Source organism: Mustela putorius, unplaced genomic scaffold (assembly GCF_011764305.1).
Source record: "Mustela putorius furo isolate JIRA1106 unplaced genomic scaffold, ASM1176430v1.1 tig00537227_pilon_pilon_pilon, whole genome shotgun sequence".
NCBI lineage: Eukaryota > Metazoa > Chordata > Mammalia > Carnivora > Mustelidae > Mustela > Mustela putorius.
In genome coordinates, this window is record NW_025422368.1 from 11,039,470 (window position 1) to 11,063,183 (window position 23,714).

The following is a 23,714-nucleotide window of genomic DNA, read 5'->3' on the forward strand; positions in this document are numbered from 1 at the left end:
ACTTTGTTTTTGGCCTAGGAACTCATTCTTCTAGTCGAACCTGATACAAGTCATTCCTGAAAGAAGGACAAAGAGATCCTTTATCTTAAAACAATCTCATGGTCCTATTAGAGACGGCACTTGGCTACAAGTTACAACTGTCCAGGAATCACCCGTGTGCATCAAGGCCAAGTCTTTCTTCCAGATGCCCAGGTGATCCTCTTTCCTTCACAGTCTCTCTACTTTCTCCCACTTATTTCAGGTGGGGCAACCATATGTTTCAAATAGCTCAGGACATAACAGTTTATGCCTTGTCTCCTATCATTAATAGCACTCCTTTTCATTCTCAGAAGGGTCCTGGTCTCGACAATGAATTACAAAATCATCCTATTTTAGGTGCTACTTTGTGGTTTTCCTCTTTATTTCTACTCTGGCTTTGGGGGGATTTGTTTTGGAAGCTACAGGGAGTGGAATCGAGAGAGAAACTTGTATCCTCTTCTTTTGCTAGTGGAAAGGGTTCAGAGGAGGACAAAGCGGTCCTGAACGAGGAAGTGCCCATTGCTAACCCTTCCCAATCTCTCCATTCTCCAAGCAGTGGTGCAAATTTCACATGTATTTAATAAAAGCAGAAAAGGCTCAGACTGTTGAGCAGAATTTGAAAGATGTATTTGGCAAGGATAAAATATACCTAAGGACATTAAAAACAAATAAGCTAAACTCCCAGGAAAAATATGGGCAAGGCTGTTTTGACTCCCTCTTGACCCTTCAGGGCAAATGAGAACGTCCTGGCTAGCTGTAAGAGCAGGCAGAGCAATCCGCAGAGCAGATGGCTCCAATCCAAGCCAATTATACAGTCACAGTCTCCCAATGCAGTGTGTTTCCTGGGCTACAATGGAAGAGATAACATAGATATGCAACCATGTGATTTACTATCTACTCTGCCTTCAACCAAAGTCAGGGAAGAAACATTGCTATGTGCAGTGCTATGCCCAGAAGCTTTCAGGCTGAGGCTCAATTTAATTATTATTTTTTTCTTTTTTAATTCAAATTCTTCCCCTCTCATGACCTCATCCTTTGCCTTCAGCAAACTCCTCCCTAACTCTCCCAGAAGTACGAGTTGACTTGAACACATTTCTCTACCTCCAATTATTTCTTCACTCACATTATTATATTACTAACATGGAAAGGGGGCCTGTTGCCAGAGCAACTAGGAGGAGTGCATAAGTTCAGCCTCAGTTGGATCCTTTACTCTAATTGATCAAATTCCAAATATGCTCTTGACTGATCTTAATTTTGTAGACAGGAGAAGCCAAAACATTTCATAATTCCTCTGACTTATTATAAATTTACCTGTATCTTCATAAGGCCCCACTGACCTGTATCTTTTCTCCTCAACTCACTAACTCATTTATTTCTAATAATTAGGGTTGACATTCCTGAGAACAGTGTTGAGAACAGACATGGCATGAGAAGCACCAATGGATGCTTAAGAATGGATGTATTCACCAAATCAGAATGTATACTAGAGGTACACAAGAACTGAACCAGTGCCTGCTAGCTACCAATCAATCCAATGATACCTTGAAACCATTCCTTCTTGTTATCAAACAGATTTCTCCTCTGATCCATTATTGCCCATTTAATGACCTGATAGGCCATCTGATATCATCATTGTATATACCTGAATAAGACTTAGATTTTCATGTGAAATTCATGCATTCCTTTTCAGTCACATCAGTTACAGTGATTTTGTAAATATCATCTTATATATCCCATTCATAGGAAGAAACACACTTCCTAGTTGAGGTGGGAGTGGTCGCATGTGGTAGTCAGTAGTGTTATTCTAGGTACCTGTGATGAATGCAGTTCCCAGCTCCTTCGTGCTTGGTTGTGGCCAAATAATTCATTCTCATCAAAGTTGTGAACAGAAGTTGATCACTTCTAGGCAGAATGCTGAATTACTCCCCTGAGACCCAGGGAGTAACTAGCAATATTGTAATGTAGCCACTATTTCAGTTATGGTCTCAGAATGAGGAGGCTGAAGTGAAGCCTTCTAAGCTGACTCACAGCGAAATGTAGTGTGACTGAAAAATAAATTTTGCTGTTTTAAGCCACTGAAATTTTCGGATTTGTTTGTTACTAAGACATACGCTTACCTATCCTGACTAGTATATCTTAGTTTTAAGATCTTATCATTGAAGCCTCCCACTTCATGTTCTGATTTTGAGATACCAACTCTAGTGACTCTTAACATAGAGTCCATAAACTCCCTTGCCTTGTACACAAGATTTAGGAGGCTGGGAAGAAGATCCGCCGTGTTCATTATATTCTCCAAAACTTCTGACTTTAGCTCTTTTTGCTGATTCTTAAGTAATCTATGAGTTTAGTCTCTACCCATGAAAGGCAACGCCAGGTTGTCAACCTTGTCTTGGATCTCCTTGCCCTAGATTCTGCCCTCATCTTCGTAACCCATCATCATGATTGTCTGGCTATGACAAACGTCTGCCTGTGACTGGCTTCCTGAACCAGCTCTGGTTACTTGTTTGAGTAGCTTGTTTGAGCTCAAGGAGATGAGTTTTTAAACTGTAACTGCTAATCAGTGCCCAAAGTAGGTACTTGGAAAATTTTCTTTCTTTCTTTCTTTTTTTTTTTAATCAAGAAAGTCAATCTCAAACAGATCAGCAGTGTCAATGGTTCTGGCTCTGAGACCTTGTTCCTAAGAAAGAAAAGGAGAAAGGGCTATTGTGAATTTTAATTAAAAACCCTCCCAAAGCCTGTAAAGTAAATTCTCTAGAAGCAATTCCCCCAAATGGGTGCACAAGTCAAGCTTCTTTACTAATTTATTTAGGTCATTGAATTTTCATAAACTGACCTGAAACGAACCTTCCCTCAATGATGTAGTGAAGTGATAATCAAAGCCATCCTCTCCAGATAGTTAAATTGTCTAAGAAGCTGACTTTCTGTAGTTTAGCTCTCCACCTTTTGCTGAGCCTTGTATTAACTTAACATCCCAACAGAGACATCACACCTGTTGCTCACTTAAGACCTATGAAATCCTGATTACTTATCAGTTTTACATATATCCACATATTCAATTAAGATGTCACTGTAAGGTTCAATATATGCATACTGTTAAAACTTATCTCTGTGTAGTTATTTATAGCTTTCTCCTCAGTGATTTATTTTAGATGCTTAGCTTTAAGTTTACACATCAAATTCTCTAATAAAAGTAAAATGGCTTAATTAAGAAATACACTTAAGTATCTAACAGCAGACATTATATATATATGCATAACAATATATTGAATAATAACATTATTCATTACATATATCACTGGTGTATTTTATCCTTGCCAATAATAATATTTTATAATAAGTTAAAAATAAAGTGCATATTTAGGTAGTATATGGATGACCTTGAAGCAAAGAGGTCTATTGACTTTTTTCCTAAAAGAATAGAAGTATTTTATTTTTTTTTTTTTTTTTTTTTTTTAAAGATTTTTATTTTATTTATTTGACAGAGAGAAATCACAAGCAGGCAGAGAGGCAGGCAGAGAGAGAGAGAGGAGGAAGCAGGCTCCCTGCTGAGCAGAGAGCCCGATGCGGGACTCGATCCCAGGACTCTGAGATCATGACCTGAGCCGAAGGCAGCGGCTTAACCACTGAGCCACCCAGGCGCCCGAAGTATTTTATATCTGATAAATATTTTCTGCTATTACACAGGATGCTGAACATCTTACACTTTGCATAAAAAGCCTGAGAACCATCCCACTAAATCTTTTAAAATATGCATTTTAGGAAAAAAGAATTAAACTATGTAGTCTATAAAATATAAGTCAAAACCCAATACCCTTTTCTGTCTTCATATTTTTTGTATATTTTATCAATCTTTATTGTAAGATTTTTTTTCAATTAGGTAAGGGTGTTCATTTAATATGTTACTTAAATATTATGCTCTTCTATGTCTTTTGTAACTAACATTTTCAAGTATTTCATGTGCATTGCTACTCTAGGGAAAAAAATAAAAGTAGAGTGTACACTGGCAACAGCCTAAAGGAAACTGAAACAGAAAAATAACTAGTTCCAGGGCACTAGGGTGGCTCAGTTAGTTAAGCGTATGCCTTCAGCTTAGATCATGATCCTCAAGGCCCAGGATGGAGCCCGGTGTGGGGCTACTGACTCAGCAGGGAGCCTGCTTCTTCCTCTCCCACTGTGATCTCTCTAGCTCTCACACTCTTTCAAATAAATAAATAAATAAATCTTTAAAAAAAAAAAAAGAAAGTTAACCCGTTCCAATGTGATTTTCTCCATGCCGAAAACACAAGCAAGTCACTTATATCTACCCTCAAGAAAGGCATCATCCTCCTGCCCTGAGGCAAGACTCAAGGAAGTGCCGGACACTCCTGCCAGAGCAGCAGGAGCGATGTACGTACACTAGGCACTGCAAGGGACGTTACCGTGACAGGAAACCTTCGGGATGATGGAAGGCCTCGTGCACAGAGTTCTGTTCAATGATTTTCATCAGTCCATCAAAAATAACAATGGGGTTAATAGGTTACAAAGAGTATGACTGGTCATAGAAACGTCACATTCTCAGCTCACGCTGGGTCTCTCTTATTAATTTATTAAATTAAACTATATAACTTGTGATAAACCTTAAGCTTCAGGCTATCATATATATCAACTTTTCATGCCTGGAAAGTAATTATTTCCTACACATTCACCACTAGGAAAATGAAATTGAGATGGAAATTAAAGATGTTCATTATTATATAGTCTCTAAATAACAGATACTCACACCCAGGCCCACAGGCATGACCGCCATGTCATGAAGTCCCATGATATTATCCATAATTCCACCGAATGTTGCCTCTTCTCAAAAAAATCAAACTTAGCAAATAATCATTTGGTAACTTAATATTATGTCTGATTTCCTCTTCTGAATCCTGATGAAATATATTAGCTCTCTGTATTTGCTTTTCGTTGATGAAAAATAAGCCACAGTTTATGTATATTCATAAAGATGCATTCATAGCATTTGAACCGGGTGCTGTGTATTCCATATACTAATTTGACTCCATGATTCAAGTATACTTAAGACTATGTATTATGTATTATGGCTTAAGAAATTAACATTTACTGAAGACCTACTGGTGCTAAGCATTTACTCAGGCATTTTGCATAAAATATGATAACCATTATCCTAGTTGTATGATAGTAATCTAATAACATCATTGACATAAATTATTTCATTTCATTATATTGACCAAAGTACTTACTGCTATTATTACAACAATTAATATTTATTGAGAGCTCAAGTCCTTGAGAAACTAAAACATATTCTATTATTATAAAAGCAACTAACACTGGGAGCTCACAATACGGTGGGCACCTTGCCAACTGCTATGCATTCTTTGTCTTCTTTGATTGCCTCAGCAACCCTAAGATAGTACTAATATCCCCATTTTACATGTGGGAGTCTCAGAAAGTGAAGCTTACCTAGGGTCATACAGCAAGAGTGTCAGGACGAAAGTGCATGCTATTGCTACTATGTCACATTGCCTTCCATATAAAACAAAGCCAATGGCAAACGAGATTAAAGTTAGTTTGTTTCTTCACCTTAGAAGCATGCATTTCCCCAAGATTAATAATAATGAAGATGAGGTCGATAATAGTAAACCTAGGAACAACCCTGTAACAACTCATCTTAAAAATGAGAAAACTGGGGTGCCTGGGTGGCTCCGTGGGTTAAAGCCTCTGCCTTTGGTTCCGGTCATGATCTCAGGGTCCTGGGATCGAGCCCCGCATCAGGCTCTCTGCTTGGCAGGGAACCTGCTTCTCTCTCTCTCTCTTTCTCTCTCTCTCTCTCTGCCTGCCTCTCTGCTTGCTTGTGATCTCTCTGTGTCAAATAAATAAAATCTTTTTAAAAAAATGAGAAAACAGTCTAACTTTTCCAAGTTATTTTTGCCAGTAAGTGGCTGAGATGGAGCTAAAATCCAGATATTCTGATTTCCGGTTTGGAATTTTGTCCCCACCGTAACAAGTTGATAAGCTATTTAATGAGGGAGTTGAAATAACTAAAAACAATGATCACCGAACACACTCCTCTCAAGTGTGTCAAAACAATGTTGATTCTGGACAGATAATAATGCATTCCCGCACAGTAACAAGGATGCAACATCGATTGCGTTTTTCATTAATGTTTTAAAACGTCATCGATTCAGACTACACTAACAGTAAACTTGTGATAACTTGAGTGGACTGTGCTACTTGACCTTTATAGTATCAAAACCAAGTAATGTAAAACCAATAGTATCAAAAGCAACACACTAAAATAAGATGAAACCAGAGATGGAAACAAACCATAAGAGACTCTTAGGAAACAAACGGAGGGCTGCTGGAGGGGAGGAGTAGGGGACGGGGTAACTGGGTGGTGGGCATTGAGGAGGGCGTGTGATGTCATGAACACTGGGTGTTAGAGAAGACTGATGAATCACAGACATGAACCTCTGAAACTAATTACACATTATATGTTAATTAATTGAATTAAAATAATTTTTAAAAATAAAAAAATGTTTAAAAAGCAGCAACGAGGCCCTATGGCTACATGGCTTCTGGCTGAACAAGTGTCCGTCGTCTTTGCCCTGACCGTCCCCCTCCTCCCCTACCCTCCCTCCCTCTCCTCACCAAACCTCCCTCCCTCCAGCACCCCACAGGTAATCCCCCTTGACCAAACCCAGCCATTCATTTCCAGCTTTTCTTCTCACTAGCCCATTCTCAGCAACCAGCTCGGTCCCTTACTCCCAGCCTTAGTAATTAATTGTGCTATTATTGTGAATTAATCCTACAAGCAAGTCAATGTTTAGCCTAATTAAGAACGAAGCCAACAAATTATTTAAAGCACCACTCCAGCAGAATTTGCATTCAGCCTTGTATTAGCAGCCAATCAAGCTTTTCAGCTATCTACTCAAGTACTTGCTGGCTTCCTGAATACTTAAGCCAAGCTTTCTCCCCACCCCAGCTTCTGAATCCTGCCCAGGGCCTCCTTCCTTTCCCCATCCCTATATGCTCATCCCTTGGAAAAATAATATGGTTCGTGTTTCATTTACTACAGTTTATATCCACTACAGTGGATAATTTTGGACACCAATAATTTTGTTATTTTACGCCACACAGAAACTATATAGCTGAACATGACTAAAGACTATTTGGATTTTTTCTTGCCATTTCCCGAAATACATTTAGCACCTTTAAAATCAAAGAAACACACACGCAAAACATTCCTTCCTCAGCATGAAGCTACCAGTGTAAACAACAGTAGCAGGTCAACCAAGTTTGTACTTCAAGAGCAGTAGCAAGTGAAGATCATGGCTTTTTAACAGAAAAGAAAAAAAAAAAAGCATGCACCAGGGCTGTTACCTCTAGATTAGTACTGACTAAAAAGAGAGAGAGAAAAAAAAAAGTTTGAGTAAGGAATCTGAAAGCATTATTGCAGGTTTTAAAAATAGTGAACTTAGGAAAGAAAAAAGTACTGCCTGGAGTGAAATTTCACCCTGAAATTTTCCATCAAAGTGTAACTCAGCTTTGGGAAAAATAATGGGCTGGAACCTCTACCTCTGGCAACAGAAACTGAAACTATAAACCAGAGTCTTTTCTGAGAGAACACGTAGACGCACGGATGGCCCAGAGTAACAGTAAAAATGAGGATAAGCAAGCGTACAGGGGGTAAGGTCTAGGGCAGCTGTGCACACACACCTGAGGAAGCAATAGAGCCTGAACAATTTCATCCAGCCTATGGACAAGTCTATGCCAGTCTCTTGCTTGTTTATTTTTCCCATTCATCTTTGCTTGGTTTTGCTGCCCCCCTCTGTACATAAAAGCCAGGCATTTTAGATTGTAGGAAAGTATCCATTTTATTTTTTTAAGATTTTATTCATTTCAGAGAGAGAGGAAGAAAGCACAGCAGGGGGAAGGGGAGAGGGACAGGGAGAGAGAGAGAAGCAGACTCCCCACTGAGCCGGGAGTCCAAGGGAGGGTTTGATCCCAGGACTTGGGGATCATGACCTAAGCTGAAGGCAGACGCTTAAGAGACTGAGCCACCCAAGTGCCCCATGGAAAGCGTCATGTTGTGTTGCATTTTATTTTATTTTGTAGTTTTTTTTATTTGTCGGAGAGAGAGAGCACAAGCAGGGGGATCAGCAGGCAGAGGGAGAAGCAGGCTCCCCGCTGAGCAAGGAGCCCAATTGTGGGACTTGATTCCAGGACCCTGGGATCATGACCTGAGCCAAAGGCAAACGCTTAACTGACTGTGCCACCCATGCATCCCTAGAAAGGGTCTATTTTAAATATTCCTTCCTATCACCTTCCCTAAGCCACTTATAGCATACTCTTACAGCATACTCACTTATAACAGACTCACCACACCCAGAAATTTAATGTGTGCTCCACAGAAGTTCTTACTTACTAAAACTGATCAGAAAAAAAACAGAAGAGAGAGACAATCCATTCCATTTTCATTACCCCATCACCTAATTTGTACCTTCATCTTTTTTGCAGGTTCTTAATATGAATACTAATACTTATTTTCAAAATTGCCTGAATCACTTTGTCTCATTTCTCAATTTCTTCCTCTGCAATACCTAACACATATTGATGTATTAATTAATATTTGTAACACTTCTCTGGAAAAAGCTGTGTATTAGGAAAAATAAAACTTTCTTTTTCATTAACCTTGGAAAACCTCAGATTCTTCATATTCTGTCCTAAATAGCATGTACTCTTTGGAAACTTATTCCAGTTCACGAGGAAATTTTATGTCTGTCAAGTGTCTAATTTCCTCCATGCTAAATACAATATTTATCCTTGTAATACCAGAATAAGTCCATAAGCACACAGATATGTATGTGTGCATATATGTGTTTATATATACTCTTATTTAAACTTGTTTAAGAACATAAAAAGAGGCCAAGCATCATAAGTGCTTATTATAGAGCTCACTAGGTAGAATTCTTCAAAAAGTCCATTAACAATTAGGAAGGCATGCATTTCAACCCAAGTTTCCGAAATTCAAAAGGAACAATAGTCTCTTCAAAAGGAGCAAGTCTCTCAGCGACAGGGCTGAGGCAGATTTGCCTGAAAACATGCCCTCTGCTGCCATCAAGTGGCTCTTTTCAGAATCGTTTTACAAACATAACCAGAGCCTATACGCTTTGCTTTCCTACCATTTCATTCTTTATACATTACACATATTATTCTTTGGGGAATTGAGATATTTGAGAAGGCCAGGAAAACCTTTCCTAAATTAGGGCTTTATACTATGAATGCTGTGAAAATTCCATGACCAAGAAGTTCTTCAGAAAGATGATACTTGCGGTAGAAACTCTTCCCAGCCCTATATGACTTGTTCAGTGTCGGGTCAGTAAAGACCACACCATGGACTCTGAAGCATACCTCTCTTTATTTCTGCCAAACAGATTTAACAATAGATTGGCCTTAAGAGGGGCGCCTGGGTGGCTCAGTGGATTAAAGCCTCTGCTTTCTGCTCAGGTCATGATACCGGGGTCCTGGGATTGAGTCCCGCATCAGGCTCTCTGCTTTGGCAGGGAGCCTGCTTCTTTCTCTCTCTGCCTGCCTCTCTGCCTACTTGTGATCTGTCTGTCAAATAAATAAATAAATAATCTTTAAAAAAAAAACAAGATTGGCCTTAAGATACCTTGCTGAGGAGCGCCTGGGTGGCTCAATGGGTTAAAGCCTCTGCCTTCAGCTCGGGTCATGATCCCTGGGATTGAGCCTGACATCGGGCTCTCTGCTCTCTGCTGTGAGGAGCCTGCTTCTTTCTCTCTCTGCCTGCCTCTCTGCCTACGTAATCTCTGTCTGTCAAATAAATAAATAAAATCTTAAAAAAAAAAAAAAAGATGCTTAGCTGAATAGGAAGGAAATTTAAAAACAAAAACAAAAACAAAAAACCTGGGGGTGGAGGGAGTCATTTAGAATTTTTTTTTTTAAAGATTTTATTTATTTGACAGAGAGAAAGATCACAAATAGGCTGAGAGGCAGGCAGAGGGGGGCGGGGGGAAGCAGGCTCCCTGCTGAGCAAAGAGCCCGATGTGGGGCTTGATCCCAGGACCCTGAGATCATGACCTGAGCCAAAGGCAGAGGCTTAACCCCCTGAGTCAGCCAGGCGCCCCAGAATCATTTTTAACCAAGAATCCCATCACTGTGGAAGAAAATGGCTGCATGTTTGTCACTCCAATGAGAACACCAGGAGCAGCCAACTTGACTCTTATCAAGTCAGTTCTGGCTAAAACTCTTGAGGTTCAGTCAGACAAATCTAGCGGTTTTGTTCTCTATAAGGAGGGCTCAAAGTACTCTTAGCTGAACCTAAATTTACAACCAATCCTAAAATTGGGGGGGAAAGGGGGAAAAAAGCAAATCATACTAGGGAATCCTCTTTGAAATCCTAAAAGAGCCACAAACAGGACACATTGGAATCGTCGATGCCAATCAAATTCGTTGTAAAGAACCCAGGATTCTGGGGTGCCTGGTTGGCTCAGTCGTTTAAGCGTCTGCCTTCAGCTCAGGTCACGATCCTAGGGTCCTGGGATCAAGCCCCAAGTTGGGCTCCCTGCTTAGCCTGAAGCCTTCTTCTCCCTCTCCTGTTCCCTCTGTTCGTGTTCCCTCTTTCACTGTGCCCCTGTCAAATAAATAAATAAAATCCTTAAAAAAAAAAAAAAAAGAATGCAGGATTGCAGGATTCTCCTCCACCTCCACCACCAGCAATCCACAGTCAGGACACTAGTCAGTCATAATAGCCACATGCCTATTCTATCCACAGCCTCTGGCTCCATCACTCACTCCCTGCCATACAAAGGAGAGGAAATGCTTCAGGTAACAGGGTGTTTCCTAAGAACCCCTAAAGCACAGCTGTATTCATTTTCTCTAACACCTGATTTTCCTCCAATTTACATCCCTACTTAAAGTACTTACTAGTTAATGGCGCGTGTCATTAGAGCTGGTAATATATCTTTTATAAATGATAATGTAATATTTTTATTAGTAGAACTAAACCACTTGTCCCTTGCTTTGGATTAAAAATTAAAAAGTGACCCCATTAAAATGTCCTCTCAGGAAAAGATTCTACTGAACAAGGCTGAGACATATTGGGGAAGAATTCAAGAGTTAGTAAGAACATGGAATACTATGTTCAGTCTGAAAATAAAAAAGAATCACTTTCAATTTTAGTTAAGACAGACACACATAAATTCTCTGATTTCCTGCATATACCTCCTACTTCTTTCCATTTTCAAACACAGCTTGAAAGATTAAAAATACAAAGAAAGACTAATACACTCACAGTGATTGAGTATCAGAATCAATCAGCAATCAACTCTATGCCAGCCTGAGAGCAGGAGGTATTACCAGAATTCACTACTTAATCGCTCAACTCCTTGTTTAATGTCTAAAATAGAGACCGAATTATAATGTCACTCTACACAAGAGACAGACCATCTCTGGTCCTCAGTTTCCTGATCTGTAAAATGAAGGTAATAAAAATACCTATTGCTCGGGCTCACTGTGAGGATTAACTGAGTACTGGTACTGAGTGCTTAAGATCCTCTGTAAGACTGGTTTGATTATTAGCTATTGAGTGCTTTATAGTGTGCCAGGGATTACCTATTATTGCAATAATTTATTACTTTTAAATCTGCTTCTTTCTCAGAATAAATACTTCCAGTTAGCAAAGACCTCAGTAACTCCATACAACAACAAATATAAAGAATAAAAAAAGAATGAGAAAGGAAGTCAACTTCCAAGCAGAACCAATATTTCATATACTATTTTTAAGTAATATTTTAAGCAAGTTCTTTAAAAATGCAAGTTTTTTATGGGTCCCTTGCCCTTCTGGCCCCAGTGCTGAGTGCACAACGCCTCTCTGACAGACTTCCAGTTGTGTTGGGTAATTCCAAGAGGACCGTTACCCATTCTATTACTACAGGCACTGCACTAAGGCTGAGGCTTCTCCTGACTGGCCTGGGTTAGGGTCTGTGACTCCACCATTTAAAAAGTGACGCAGTAAATGGCATTATTTGAAATGTAAGAAATAATCACAAATAAAGCACGTCAGTAACTTCTCAAAGCCTGAACATTTGATCTAAATATCACATGCCTGAATTTATCCCTCTACTATTTATTTTCTTTAATGGTGGGGAAAAACAATAAAATGTTAATTGAGCTATCCCTCTCAGCAGTGAACAGTGCTGGCTAAAATCTATACACAACATCGAAACAACTGCACTCCAGACCTGACCGACAATCTTGCCTCGTCTACATTTAGAAGAAAATGGTATTACCTAGCTTTCCAATCTATTGGGGAGAATAGATGGAAACATTCCTTAGAAACTATATCAGTACACAGCAATATCTACAGTGGTTTATTCTTGCCAGAAATCTAATTCTTAGTGCTATAAGCTAAGCCATTCTCCTTGTAGTCTGTTCTTAAAACTTATCAAGAGCAAACCAAGAAAGTTACTAAACAAACAAAAAAAAAAAAAAAAAGAAAGAAAGAAAAGAAAAAATCCACAATCTCCTTGTTAGCACCTCTTCATGCCATGGTGATTTGATTAGTGATTTGATAAGTATAGATCACAACCCTGGATTTAATACAGGGTGGCCCACTTTTAAAATGACCCATTTATAACAATGGTCTCTCTGTTGGAACTGTCAAGAGAGTTAAAAAAGAAAAAAATGCCACCAGTATCAAACACCTTCATTTAACCAGGCATTGCAGAACAATGGGATTGCAAATCTAGAGACCTTCATCTTAGGCCAGCTTTACTAACTGTAAGACAAGTCAATAAGATTTTCTGATTCTCACACTCTCTGGGACTGTACTGAAATTATCACCTGTCTCAAACGACCCCACAGAGAAGTCCTCAAGTAGAAGGAACACAAGATAAGTATCACACAGAACACTATAAGGCTCCTTAGAGAAAAGACTCTCAATGTCTCAGGGAAGAAAAATGCACAGATCATTCTTTATTTACAGTAGAATATTTGTGAAGAGTAAGGCTACTACAAACTAAAAAATTCTCTTTGAATTTTTACGAGTTTCAAACATAACACTCACCACAGTAGAAAGGGGAAAGATAACCTACCCCATGTTCCCATCCATTAGAAGAATCGTGTTGTATATGTGAGAAAATATGAAGAGAAACAGAATTGTGCTGAAGAACATTGTCATCCATGAGCCATGATCCTCTCGAAACATTTTTAAACGGAGCAACTGACCTGCAATATAAGATATTATTAGAAATCAGTGTCCATCATGACTCACGATTTACACAGCTTTGCTTTCTTTTACGGACTCTCTCTTATCTTGCTATATTCTGAGCTCTTTGCCACAGAATTACCTTGGTGGGTCAAACGACTCTATTAATGTCCTTTCTGGTCCTTTGTCAATAAGTGATCATGAATGAAATCCAAGACAGCCTCCATATCATCCTGGAGCAAATAATACCAACATGAGTTAGGATAGTCCAGAGATCATTCATGATGCTGCACTGAGAACAAGAGGAATTAGGGCATGGCCCCCTGCTGCTTCCTGTTTCACTAATGTGTCTTTGGTTCCCGGCATCCTGAAACTACTTCGGGCAAATGGTAAAGACATTGCGTAAGTTCCACATAATTCCCTTTTGTCTCCATAAGCCCGCTCCCAGTAGGGACCAGAAAACAAAACCAAGGCAGACCCAATTGTTGAAGGTACGTGGAAACTTAGAAGGAAAAATCCACTGTCTGTCATAAGATCCAAACACAGCCTTACCCTCAGCTAAAACACCCACACCTGCATACAGGTCTGTGCACAAGTGTGTGGGTTGAAGGGTTGGGGAGGGGGCAGCATGTACACATTACAGAGCTTGGTGTGGCTCCCAGCAAAAGGTTATTTCCACCCTGATGCCTACAATTCCCTTTACATAGATAAATGCTAGGATTAGAAAGAACGTTAAAATGCAAATATTTCAAGGAGGGAAAATGTGTATAGAGGAATACTAAAATATTACTAATATCAGAATTAATGCAGAAACATTTCTTGATTTACAGGAGAGAAGAGAAATGAGAGCATTACTGTCCTGAAAGGTAAGAAAGATGACAAATGGTGGGAGTAAGAAACAAATGAACATAGGTCACCCTGGCTTCTTCTAAGATCAACTTTGTCTAGTAGGCTTATTCCCATTCCTGAGAAAGTTATCTAAGTAATGATAAGGGAGATGATACACATATATAAACTACAGTTAAAATAAAGTAAGCCTGAAATCCTATGATAGAATTTCTCACTAGAGAAAATATTCCCTTTTTATTCATGATATGTCAAATTTATGAAAAAGACATACATATTTCCATCTGGAAATTGTCTCTCTAGGGATAGACAGTAGCTCTCATGTAGGCTACTGAGGATAGAGAGAAATCTTTTAAGATTTAATTACTAAGTTTTTCTTGTACCTCACTTTTATTAAAATAGCACTTTAGGGGGTGTCTGGGTGGCTCAGTGGATTAAAGCCTCTGCCTTCAGCTCACATCATGATCCCAGGGTCCTGGGATGGAGCCCCGCATCTGGCTGTCTGCTCAGCAGGGAGCCTGCTTCCCTTCCTCTCTCTGCCTGCCTCTCTGCCTACTGTGCTCTCTGTCAAATAATAAATAAAATCTTAAAAAAAAAAAATAGCACTTAAGGTTTCATTTGGAAACCAGAAACATTACCCTAGCCAAAATTTTAAATAGAATGGGGGAAGAAAAGGAGATTTGGTTACATCATCTGGTTTCTTGGCCTGTGCAAGAGAAGCAAAGGGCAAATCTGAAAGTCAGGGGGAGTGTTAATTTTAACTCGAAGAAGAATGTGGAAAGCTCTCCTGTTGAAGCAAACAACGCTAGCAGAGCAAATTACAACTTTACAGAACTTGCTGATTAACTGAATTAACAGTTATGTAAAACCAGAGATCTGCAAGTCTCCACACTGTACATTGTCAAGAATGTGATAAACAAATATTAAGCACAGGATACCTGAGAGTAAAAAATCTCATGCCATAAATCTCATACTGTAAAGAATATTATTCATTGTTGAGCAAAATATTGGATGTGTTCTGATGATATGTGAGCCATGGTCCTAGGTACTCTAGAGATACAGCTGAGAGCAAGGCAGGAAGGTGTTTGAAGTCCATCATTGTTTGGGTGATTGATGAAAAGGTGATCTTATTTTAGACTCGGGGGCTGTCTTTGTTCAAGGTTCCCTTAGCTGCACGTCCTTTCAGCTTCAAACTAAGATTTATTTAATTCAGCAGTTTAGACTGAAGAACAGCAAAGATCAGCAATTAGAGTTCCTTGGAAATTTAAATGTGAATTTCCTTCTCAACATATGCATATGTCAAAAAAATTACTAATGGATGTACTTTAAAAGTCAAATCATAATGCTGGCGATTGAGGAGTGCTTTGCAAATAAAACATAGTAGATTAACTATGCACTGGCTGAAATAACACAAAGTTAGTAAAAAGGGAACTGTGACAGTACCATTTATGCTGTCATTGCTAAGCTCATTGTCTGGCACTAATTTCAGTCATTAGAGTCATTAGAACAAAATGGCAGGTTAACATGGCCTGAAATTCACTTGCAACGCATAATAAAAGTGCTGCCATATATGAAGGACAGAACTGGTGTGGCTCCAGTGTTCAGTCAAATCACATTATGAAAATTCTCCATAACTTCCTTCAAGGTTAACTCACTGAGTGTCCATCCTATTGCTTGAAACACATAGACATAGATTGCCATCAGTTGGCTGCTGGCCTAAGTGACTTCTCTTGCAAGCTAATCAAATCAGGAACCTCCGCGTTACCTAAAGATGTCACACAAAAATGGGCTGTCTTTGCCCTGTAGTATGACTGTACATTTGGTCTGCCTGGGACAACAGTGGCTTATGACTGTTGTCCTGACATAATTATTAATAAGGTCCCCTTCCTTTCTTAGTATTCTGGTTTGGGTAATAAATTACATGCCACCTTTTCTGTAGGTCACAGAATTCAAAATTTTTTTATTTTTTTATTTTATTTTATTTTAAGATTTTATTTATTTATTTGACAGAGAGAGATCACAAGCAGACAGAGAGGCAGGCAGAGAGGGAGAGAGGAGGAAGCAGGCTCCCTGCTGAGCAGAGAGCCCGATATGGGACTCGATCCCAGGACCCCGGGATCATGACCTGAGCCGAAGGCAGCAGCTTAACCCAGGCGCCCTTCAGAATTTTTTTAAAGATTTTATTTATTTATTTGACAGACAGAGATCACAAGTAGGCAGAGAAGCAGGCAGAGAGAGAGGAGGAAGCAGGCTCCCTGATGAGCAGAGAGCCGGATGCAGGCCTTGATCCCAGGACCCTGAGATCATGACCTGAGCCGAAGGCAAAGGCTTAACCCACTGAGCCACCCAGGCGCCCCACAAAATTCAGAATTTTTATCACACTTTCCCTTAGAGGAGTTTCAGTAAATAAGGGGAGACAGTCCTTATAGGTCAACAAGAGAAAAAGGGCATTGCTGAGAAGGTGCATACATTCCTGACAAGGTCATAAGTGACTTTTATTTTAATCATAGATATGTTTGTGAATATAAGTGTATATTTATGTTAGTAAAATGTATCTTGGATTGTAGGGATGATCACATTTGATAAGGTCAAGGTAATTGGAAAATGAATCTTAGAACAGGCAGAAGCAGTAAGACAGTACGCAAGCCTGTAGAGGTGTCAGAAGACACAGGGACTGGCTGTTACAAATGCTGGTTCAAGTCAAGTGATGGGCCCGAAAATCTCGGAATCTTTCCTAGATATACAGGGGCTTTAAGGCCAATAACATGTTATAAAATTCCAACAAGATTAATGATCTAAAAACATATTAAAAAATATATAATGACCACACATATGTAGTGGAAAATTAAAAAAAAAAATAAAAGGCAAGTGTAATAGGGAGAATTAGGGGGAAACTGTTTGGTTTCTTGGGGGATTTTTGCCACGTGTTCTCATTGGCAAAATAAAAAGAAATATTTCCTTTCTACTTCACAACCAGACTTTTGTCCTATGTTCTGGGTACCTTTTGCTCAGGTGTGGTTCTCATGAGGAGGCCTAAAATAAAGAAATAAACAATCCCAGAGGAAAAGATGTAGAAGTGTCTGTGCTTTCACACAAGAGATAGGGGCAGACCTACTCCTGGGAATTTGTTAAAGAAAGGGGTTCATTAGAGCAAGGACTTCTAGATTCAGAGAGAATACCAGATTTTAGGCCTCCAAGGTGAGAGAACCTCATTTGGATTTAATTTCATGGATGCTGGTGAAAGCCAGCATCAAGGCTCATGGCATTCCAAGTCCGGTAAGGACACTGAGCGCTAGCTAATCCTAACCCTAATCCTAACCCTAACCCTAACCCTAAGGGCTATGACCAGTGGGGGTGATCACCAACTTCCATTAGGAACACAACAACCTGGGCAGGACACAGCTAGCTGTTGGAGGGGGTCATCGAGAGAACATGATCCCCAAGTGACCCTCAAGCCAACCTAAGCATTCAGAGGCTCCTGATCCTTTCTCCTGTTGTTGGAATGCACGTTCTCCCCACCATTCCCAGGGTGGGAGCTGATTTTAATGGCACAATCTTGAGAGAGCAATGAATTGTTGAAACTGTCCAGACTGGCGGGAGGGGAGGGGTACCTGGGTGACTCAGTCATTAAGTGTCTGCCTTTAGCTCAGGTCATGATCCTGGGGTCCTGGGATCAAGCCCCACATCGGGTTCCTGCTCAGTGGGAAGCCAGCTTCTCCCTCTCCCACTATTTTCCCTCTCTCACAGTGTCCCTCTCTGTCAAATAAATAAATATAAATCTTAAAAAAAAAAAGGAAAGAAAACTGTGTAGATGGTATAAGCAACTGAACTCAGTTGAGGCCTCTATATGAATTTTTAAGACTGTGGTGGACAAGTATAGAGATTTACTTGCCTTGTGACCACTGAAGGCATGCCTTGTGTGTGTACTCTTGTTATTAAAACTGCCACCTCCCAACTGGAAGGTGCCTGACTCCTTCTTCGGTCTCTCTTTGCCCTCCATGCGTTGGGACAGGTGTCAGATTTTATTTGAGAAATTCCCAAGGTTGCAAACCAGCACCATCTTAAACAGTATACCATAGTGCCAAAGAGTGGGCCAAAGACCATCACCCAGGCAGCATTAGAAGAAGCAGGTTAACAGGTATATACAGACTGATAGATTTGTTTCCAGGACCCCTATAGTCTTAGGACTATTTGAAACTTTACTGATTAAAAAATAAGGTAAGGTGATAAATTACTGGTATTATACTCTCTGCTCACCTTGGTAAGAGGAATCAGAGCAAGATTTATATAATATAGAGGAAAAACTGTGGCATTACCACATAAGACCCTGACCAGGAAATATAAAAAGACTAATGAAGGTGGCACTTTCCTCAAGAGAACTTTAAACTGAAATTAATACCACTATCCATTAAAGCTCCTGCTCCAAAATCTCCTATATATGATGTGGCCAGCCCTATGTACAATGTATATTTGCATGCATGTAATGGATACAAATGTAAGACAAATATGTAATCTACAACTCATTAAAATTTTTAATTTGTTGAGGTCAAAAGTGGTCAAAGTTGGAATAGCAGGCATTCGCATGCCATTACGAAGGCTCTTTGTTGCAAATAACAGAGAGGGAAGGAAGGGAGGAAGGAAAGAATAAACAGAGGGGAGGGAGGAAGGGAGGGGGAGGAGGGAAAGGAAGAGAAGAGAAAAGACAAAAACTAAAAACCAGCTTAAATTATAAGGAGTCTTTATTTACTGCCTTCTCATATTTTCTAATGAACATGTTTGCTCCTTGAAAAAAAAACTCCTCCTAAACATATATGTTCAGAAGATAATGTAGATTTACTTTAACTAAAGAAACAAAATGACTTCAAGCAAGGTTTGATCCAGCACTCAAACAATATAACCAAGGTTGGATTTATCTCCATTTCCCGTCATAGCCAGCTCCTCCAACATGTTCAGACATACCTTCTGTAGTCCCAAGATGACTATAGCAATCCTGAGTAATATGTTTTCATCTTTGTCCAGGGAGGAAAACGTAATGCTTCTGCCCCACTAGTTCTAAGGAAAGTTATATGATTCACCCTCATTGAGCTTATTTGGGTTCTGAACCAATCACTATTGGCACAGTTAGGACAAGCACTGATTAGCAAAGTCTATGTCATATGCTAATTGTTAGAGTCAGGTTAAGTTAATTACCTAGTACTACATTGATGCACAAATGTAAATCAAGTACGGCAAATGTTGTTGAAAATGGCAGAACCATAGACGGAAGATCCCTGGTCCTTGAGTCACTGCTTAGAACAAAGATACCTGCTATGTTTCGGCTTTATATGAGTGAGAAATTAAATTAAGATGCACTCATTATATATTCTAGAGATTACCTTATCAGATATAAGATGACCAATGGATCAAAGGCCCAGAAGGCAAAAAAGGGAGAATAGAATCTTTATTTCCTAGTCTTTCTTTATATCCTTAGTACTCAGCAGACTATATCGTAAAATATCTGCATTAAATTAAATTCTGATGGACAGATTCTAGAAGGAAAATTAAGACCTGCCCACAAGAAAGGGTATACATTTTCCAAAAGGAAAATTCTGCAAGTAAAATGCGGGGGAAAATATAGCTTGTTGGCAAGCTCACACAGCTCACACAGCTCAACCTCAGAACACCTAACACCCAAGACTTTGTATAATTCATTGTCTACTTGCGTGTGCCACATTCATCCATAACTGCAACACAGTGAGGACCATATTTGTCTTCTTCCCTACTGGTATACCATGGCACTGGCAGATAGCATGTCTTAGATAAATATTTGTCCAATTGCTAAATAATGAAGGGACACAATACCATATACAGCAACAGTGTACAAATGAACAAAAAAAAAAACTAAACACATTCTACCATATGGCCAAAGTCGTGTATCTCTGCAGATCCGGCAATCAAACCCACCCTCTGTGCCACATGGAACCCACCAGTTCTTTGACCTTCACCTCCTCCACATTTTCTTGCTATCTATTAGCCACCTCCTGAGCTCTACTTCTTTCTATTTAGCATGAAAGTTCTCTTTCCCTATCTAACTCTGTTTCCTCAACACCCTCCCTTCCTGAGCACCCCATATTTGTCTTATGCTTGCCCTGCAAAACCCCAACTGATTCAACACTATAGTTTGCTTTCTCTGATTTCAGTAAACTGTGAAAAAAAGTTAAAAGAGTAGATTACTAAACCACTACATAATCATGATGCCAATTTCAGCAGCTACTGCGGTACTGCACATTAATAGTTTCCCGTGTACTTGTCGATCTCTTCCCTATTCTTCCCAGCATCCATTTCAAATTTTATCTCATAGCCCCTACTAAGCCTCTTTCACTCTCAGAATATGACCTTGGCCCAACTACAAGGAAATACTGATGCCACCAAACATGATTTCCTTCAACTTCCTGGTCACTCACATGCATCTGCTTATCTATCCTCACTTCCTTCCCTTGTTTCTCAGAGGACGCAATGCTCATCTCACAAAAGGACCTACTGGTGTCTTCTTAAAACCATACCCTTCCCACTTTGGGGGCCTTGGTCCATCAGCCTTCCTTTCTCTCCTTTGTATTTCGAATCTCTCTCTCTCTCTCTCCTGGTTCTCTTCCCTCTGCCTCTAAAGCCTCTTAAGACCATCCTAAAAGCAGTGCTTTCTTGACCCCATGTTCTTGAACTGTCATCCATTTTTCCTCCCTTGTATTCCAGATTTTGAGAAAAATAATACACATCATGCCCACTCCCGGAGATCTCACTTGCAATGCAAAGATTCTACTGAAATTGTTCTGGCAAGTGTTAAAGTGTTAAATTGTTTCCCACATTGCTAAATCCAGTAGAAACATATTGCCTGTTAACTTACAGGACATCTTGTTTGCATCTGACAGAGCACTTGTTCATGCTTGTCCATTTTGACACTAACTTCCTTGGCTTCTTGAATACCAAATATTCCTTATTCTTTTTCTACTTTCCTGATTATTCTCAGTCACCTTTTTGGGCATCTCTTCCTCTACTTGTCCCATAAATGATGATGTTCCCCATGGTCCATCCTCAGTTTTCACCTTTCTTGTATCACTACATGATGTCATCCACTGTTGTGGGTTTAATATCTGATATCTCCAGCATAAACTGTTCCTCTGAAGCTTCAGATGGAGTCACCTGCTCACTCTCCCCTGGAAAGCTCTAGTGCCAATTCAAACTTAGTATACAAAAATGTATTCCAAATCTCCACCCCTACCTCCAATCTGACCCTTTCTATCCCTAAATCCAATCCTATTTCTGAGTTTACCATCTTGTGATTTTCAGTGTTACTTAAGATAAATTCCATTCTTGGTCTTTTTTTCCTGCACACCTGCCATTTTGATCAGTAGTCACATTATTTTATGGTCTTATAACCATACCCTTCTCTCATAATTTGGGTTCTCATTACATCCCTTTGGGAATATTACAACAACATAACTGGTCTTCCTCACTCCAACCTTTTCCATTCCCTATCCAACCTCCATACAGCTAATAGATCTAACTGAAATGCAACTGTGGTCACATTGTTCCTTCACTTAAAATCAATGGTCATCGTTCCCCCATTGTAATTCAAGCTCCTCAGTGTGGTATAGAGGGCGTTGCTTGATTTGACCCAAGTTTTCCTCTCCTTTCTCACCATCACCTACTCTCCACTCTAGTTCCATCAACACCGAACAGATTTCAGCTTCTTATGCTCATGCTGAACCTCTGCCTGGAATACTCTACCTTCTCCAGCTGTTGACTAACTCCTCCATTTCCTACGGGCCTTAACAAGCAGGTCAGAGATGATCTCTTCTAAATAGTAATTTTCATTAGAGTCATAGCCAGAAAGAATTTATAGGAAGTACTCTTTCAAGAAGTAATAAGTTCCCTCCAGTGCAGACAAGAAAGAATGGCCACTAGCCAGGTATAGTTTAAAGGGTTGGATTACATGACTTTTAAGATCCTGTCCAACTCTAGGGTTGTAGGTTTTGTTTAGTCAGTGAGAGATTACTGTAGTCTGCTCCCTCAAAATACTTTAAATTAAAAAGGGAAATCCTTACCTCCTGAAAGAAAAAGAGAAAATGTTGCTCCTTATGTTTCCTCTATCATCGTATGTTTCCTCTATCATCGTATGCCTCTCTAGTGAGAATAGATAAATAAATAAAGTAACACGCTGATAAGATTCCTTAAAGGCCAAGTTAATATTTAACTCTTTTTATGAGAACACTTGACAATGATGTAAATCATTTCTTATGTCTAGAATAAGACAATAAAGGATAAAAGGAAACTGGATCAGAGCATTTCAATATTAACTGAACTTCACTTCCAATCAGAATAAAATAAGTATAGGAAATATCCACGTGTGATGTGTGTTAATTTCTAGTTTATAGGAACATGACATGATATGAATTTTTTTTTTTACAATTTGCTAATTGAAAAATGGCAACAGAATAAAAATAACTAAAATAAGACAATCCATGGATGGAACATCAAGAAAGAAAATTACCTAACAAAACACACCAGAATATCATCAGGGGGAAAAGATGTTCTACTTAAACAAATGTAGCATTATATGAAGTACAAGATCATAAAACTTTTGTACCCTAAGGATGCCATTCTACTAATATTCAGATCAAGTCTTGTTATTCAGTGTACAAAGAGAATTTAAAAAACGTTGAATAGATGCTTTTTCTTCACATTAAGAGTAGGAACTTACACATAAAATGTTTGTTATCACTGAATTTGAAAGAACCAAATATTAAGAATTAAAATATAATCCCATAGAATACTGCAAGTATGTATTATAATATGTAATTCAAAAGAGGTTCTAAAAAAAATAAAAAATAATAAGACTATGGTTAGTTAGATACCCAGCATAAATAATAGTGTTTTCATCCCTAGAATGTAACGTCAACTTCAGAAGTGTATGTATTACAAACTTTTAGTAAAATATATATCTACTAAATAAACACATGTTGACATAAATAATTCTCCACAGAAAATAAAAGTAATAAACTTTCCATTTTATTGAGTTGAAATATTTTACTGTAATAACATGGCTTTTTCCTTTAGAACATTCTTAGAATTAACTGACCTAAATTGCTTATTATTGCTCAAGATGAAAAAGTATGATCCCAAAATGAAAGTAAAGTATTCATTTATTATTATCTATGACTTTTCCTATTAAGGAAAAAATAGCTAATAATATATATACATATTGAATATTATAAAATTCTTTAATTGTAATGAAGTCAACTTGTTTTATATCTTCCAGACTTGTACAGGTGAAATCACCCTGAATAGCATTTTTAAGATCCAAACCCATCAAAAAAGAAAAAATTTATAAAATACGTTCTGAAATCTTAGAGGATGTAGTTATTATCACAATTTGTACTTCAAATGAGCAATGGGATAGAAAATGTAGCTCCCTATTCTTAAAAATATTAACATAATCACTATTATTAACAAATTTTTGTCATCATTATATTGATATCAGTTTTGAAAATCAATAATAGATTTCTAAAATAAGTTTTCATTTAATTTCAGGCATTCTATTAATCCATGTAAAAAGGAAACACTGAATTGGCAAGACTAATCTCCT

At 38.8% G+C, this 23,714-nt stretch overlaps 1 protein-coding gene across 2 annotated transcripts in view; it reads right to left on the bottom strand.

Moving 5' to 3' along the window:
- The window catches only part of TMEM117 (transmembrane protein 117), a 475,005-nt gene that overhangs the window by 374,161 nt on the left and 77,130 nt on the right, over positions 1-23,714 (bottom strand). For both annotated transcript variants that reach the window (XM_045073000.1, XM_045073001.1), the window contains one exon: positions 13,134-13,266. In XM_045073000.1, coding sequence (XP_044928935.1) covers positions 13,134-13,266 — 133 coding nt within the window. The remainder of the gene's footprint in view (positions 1-13,133; positions 13,267-23,714) is intronic.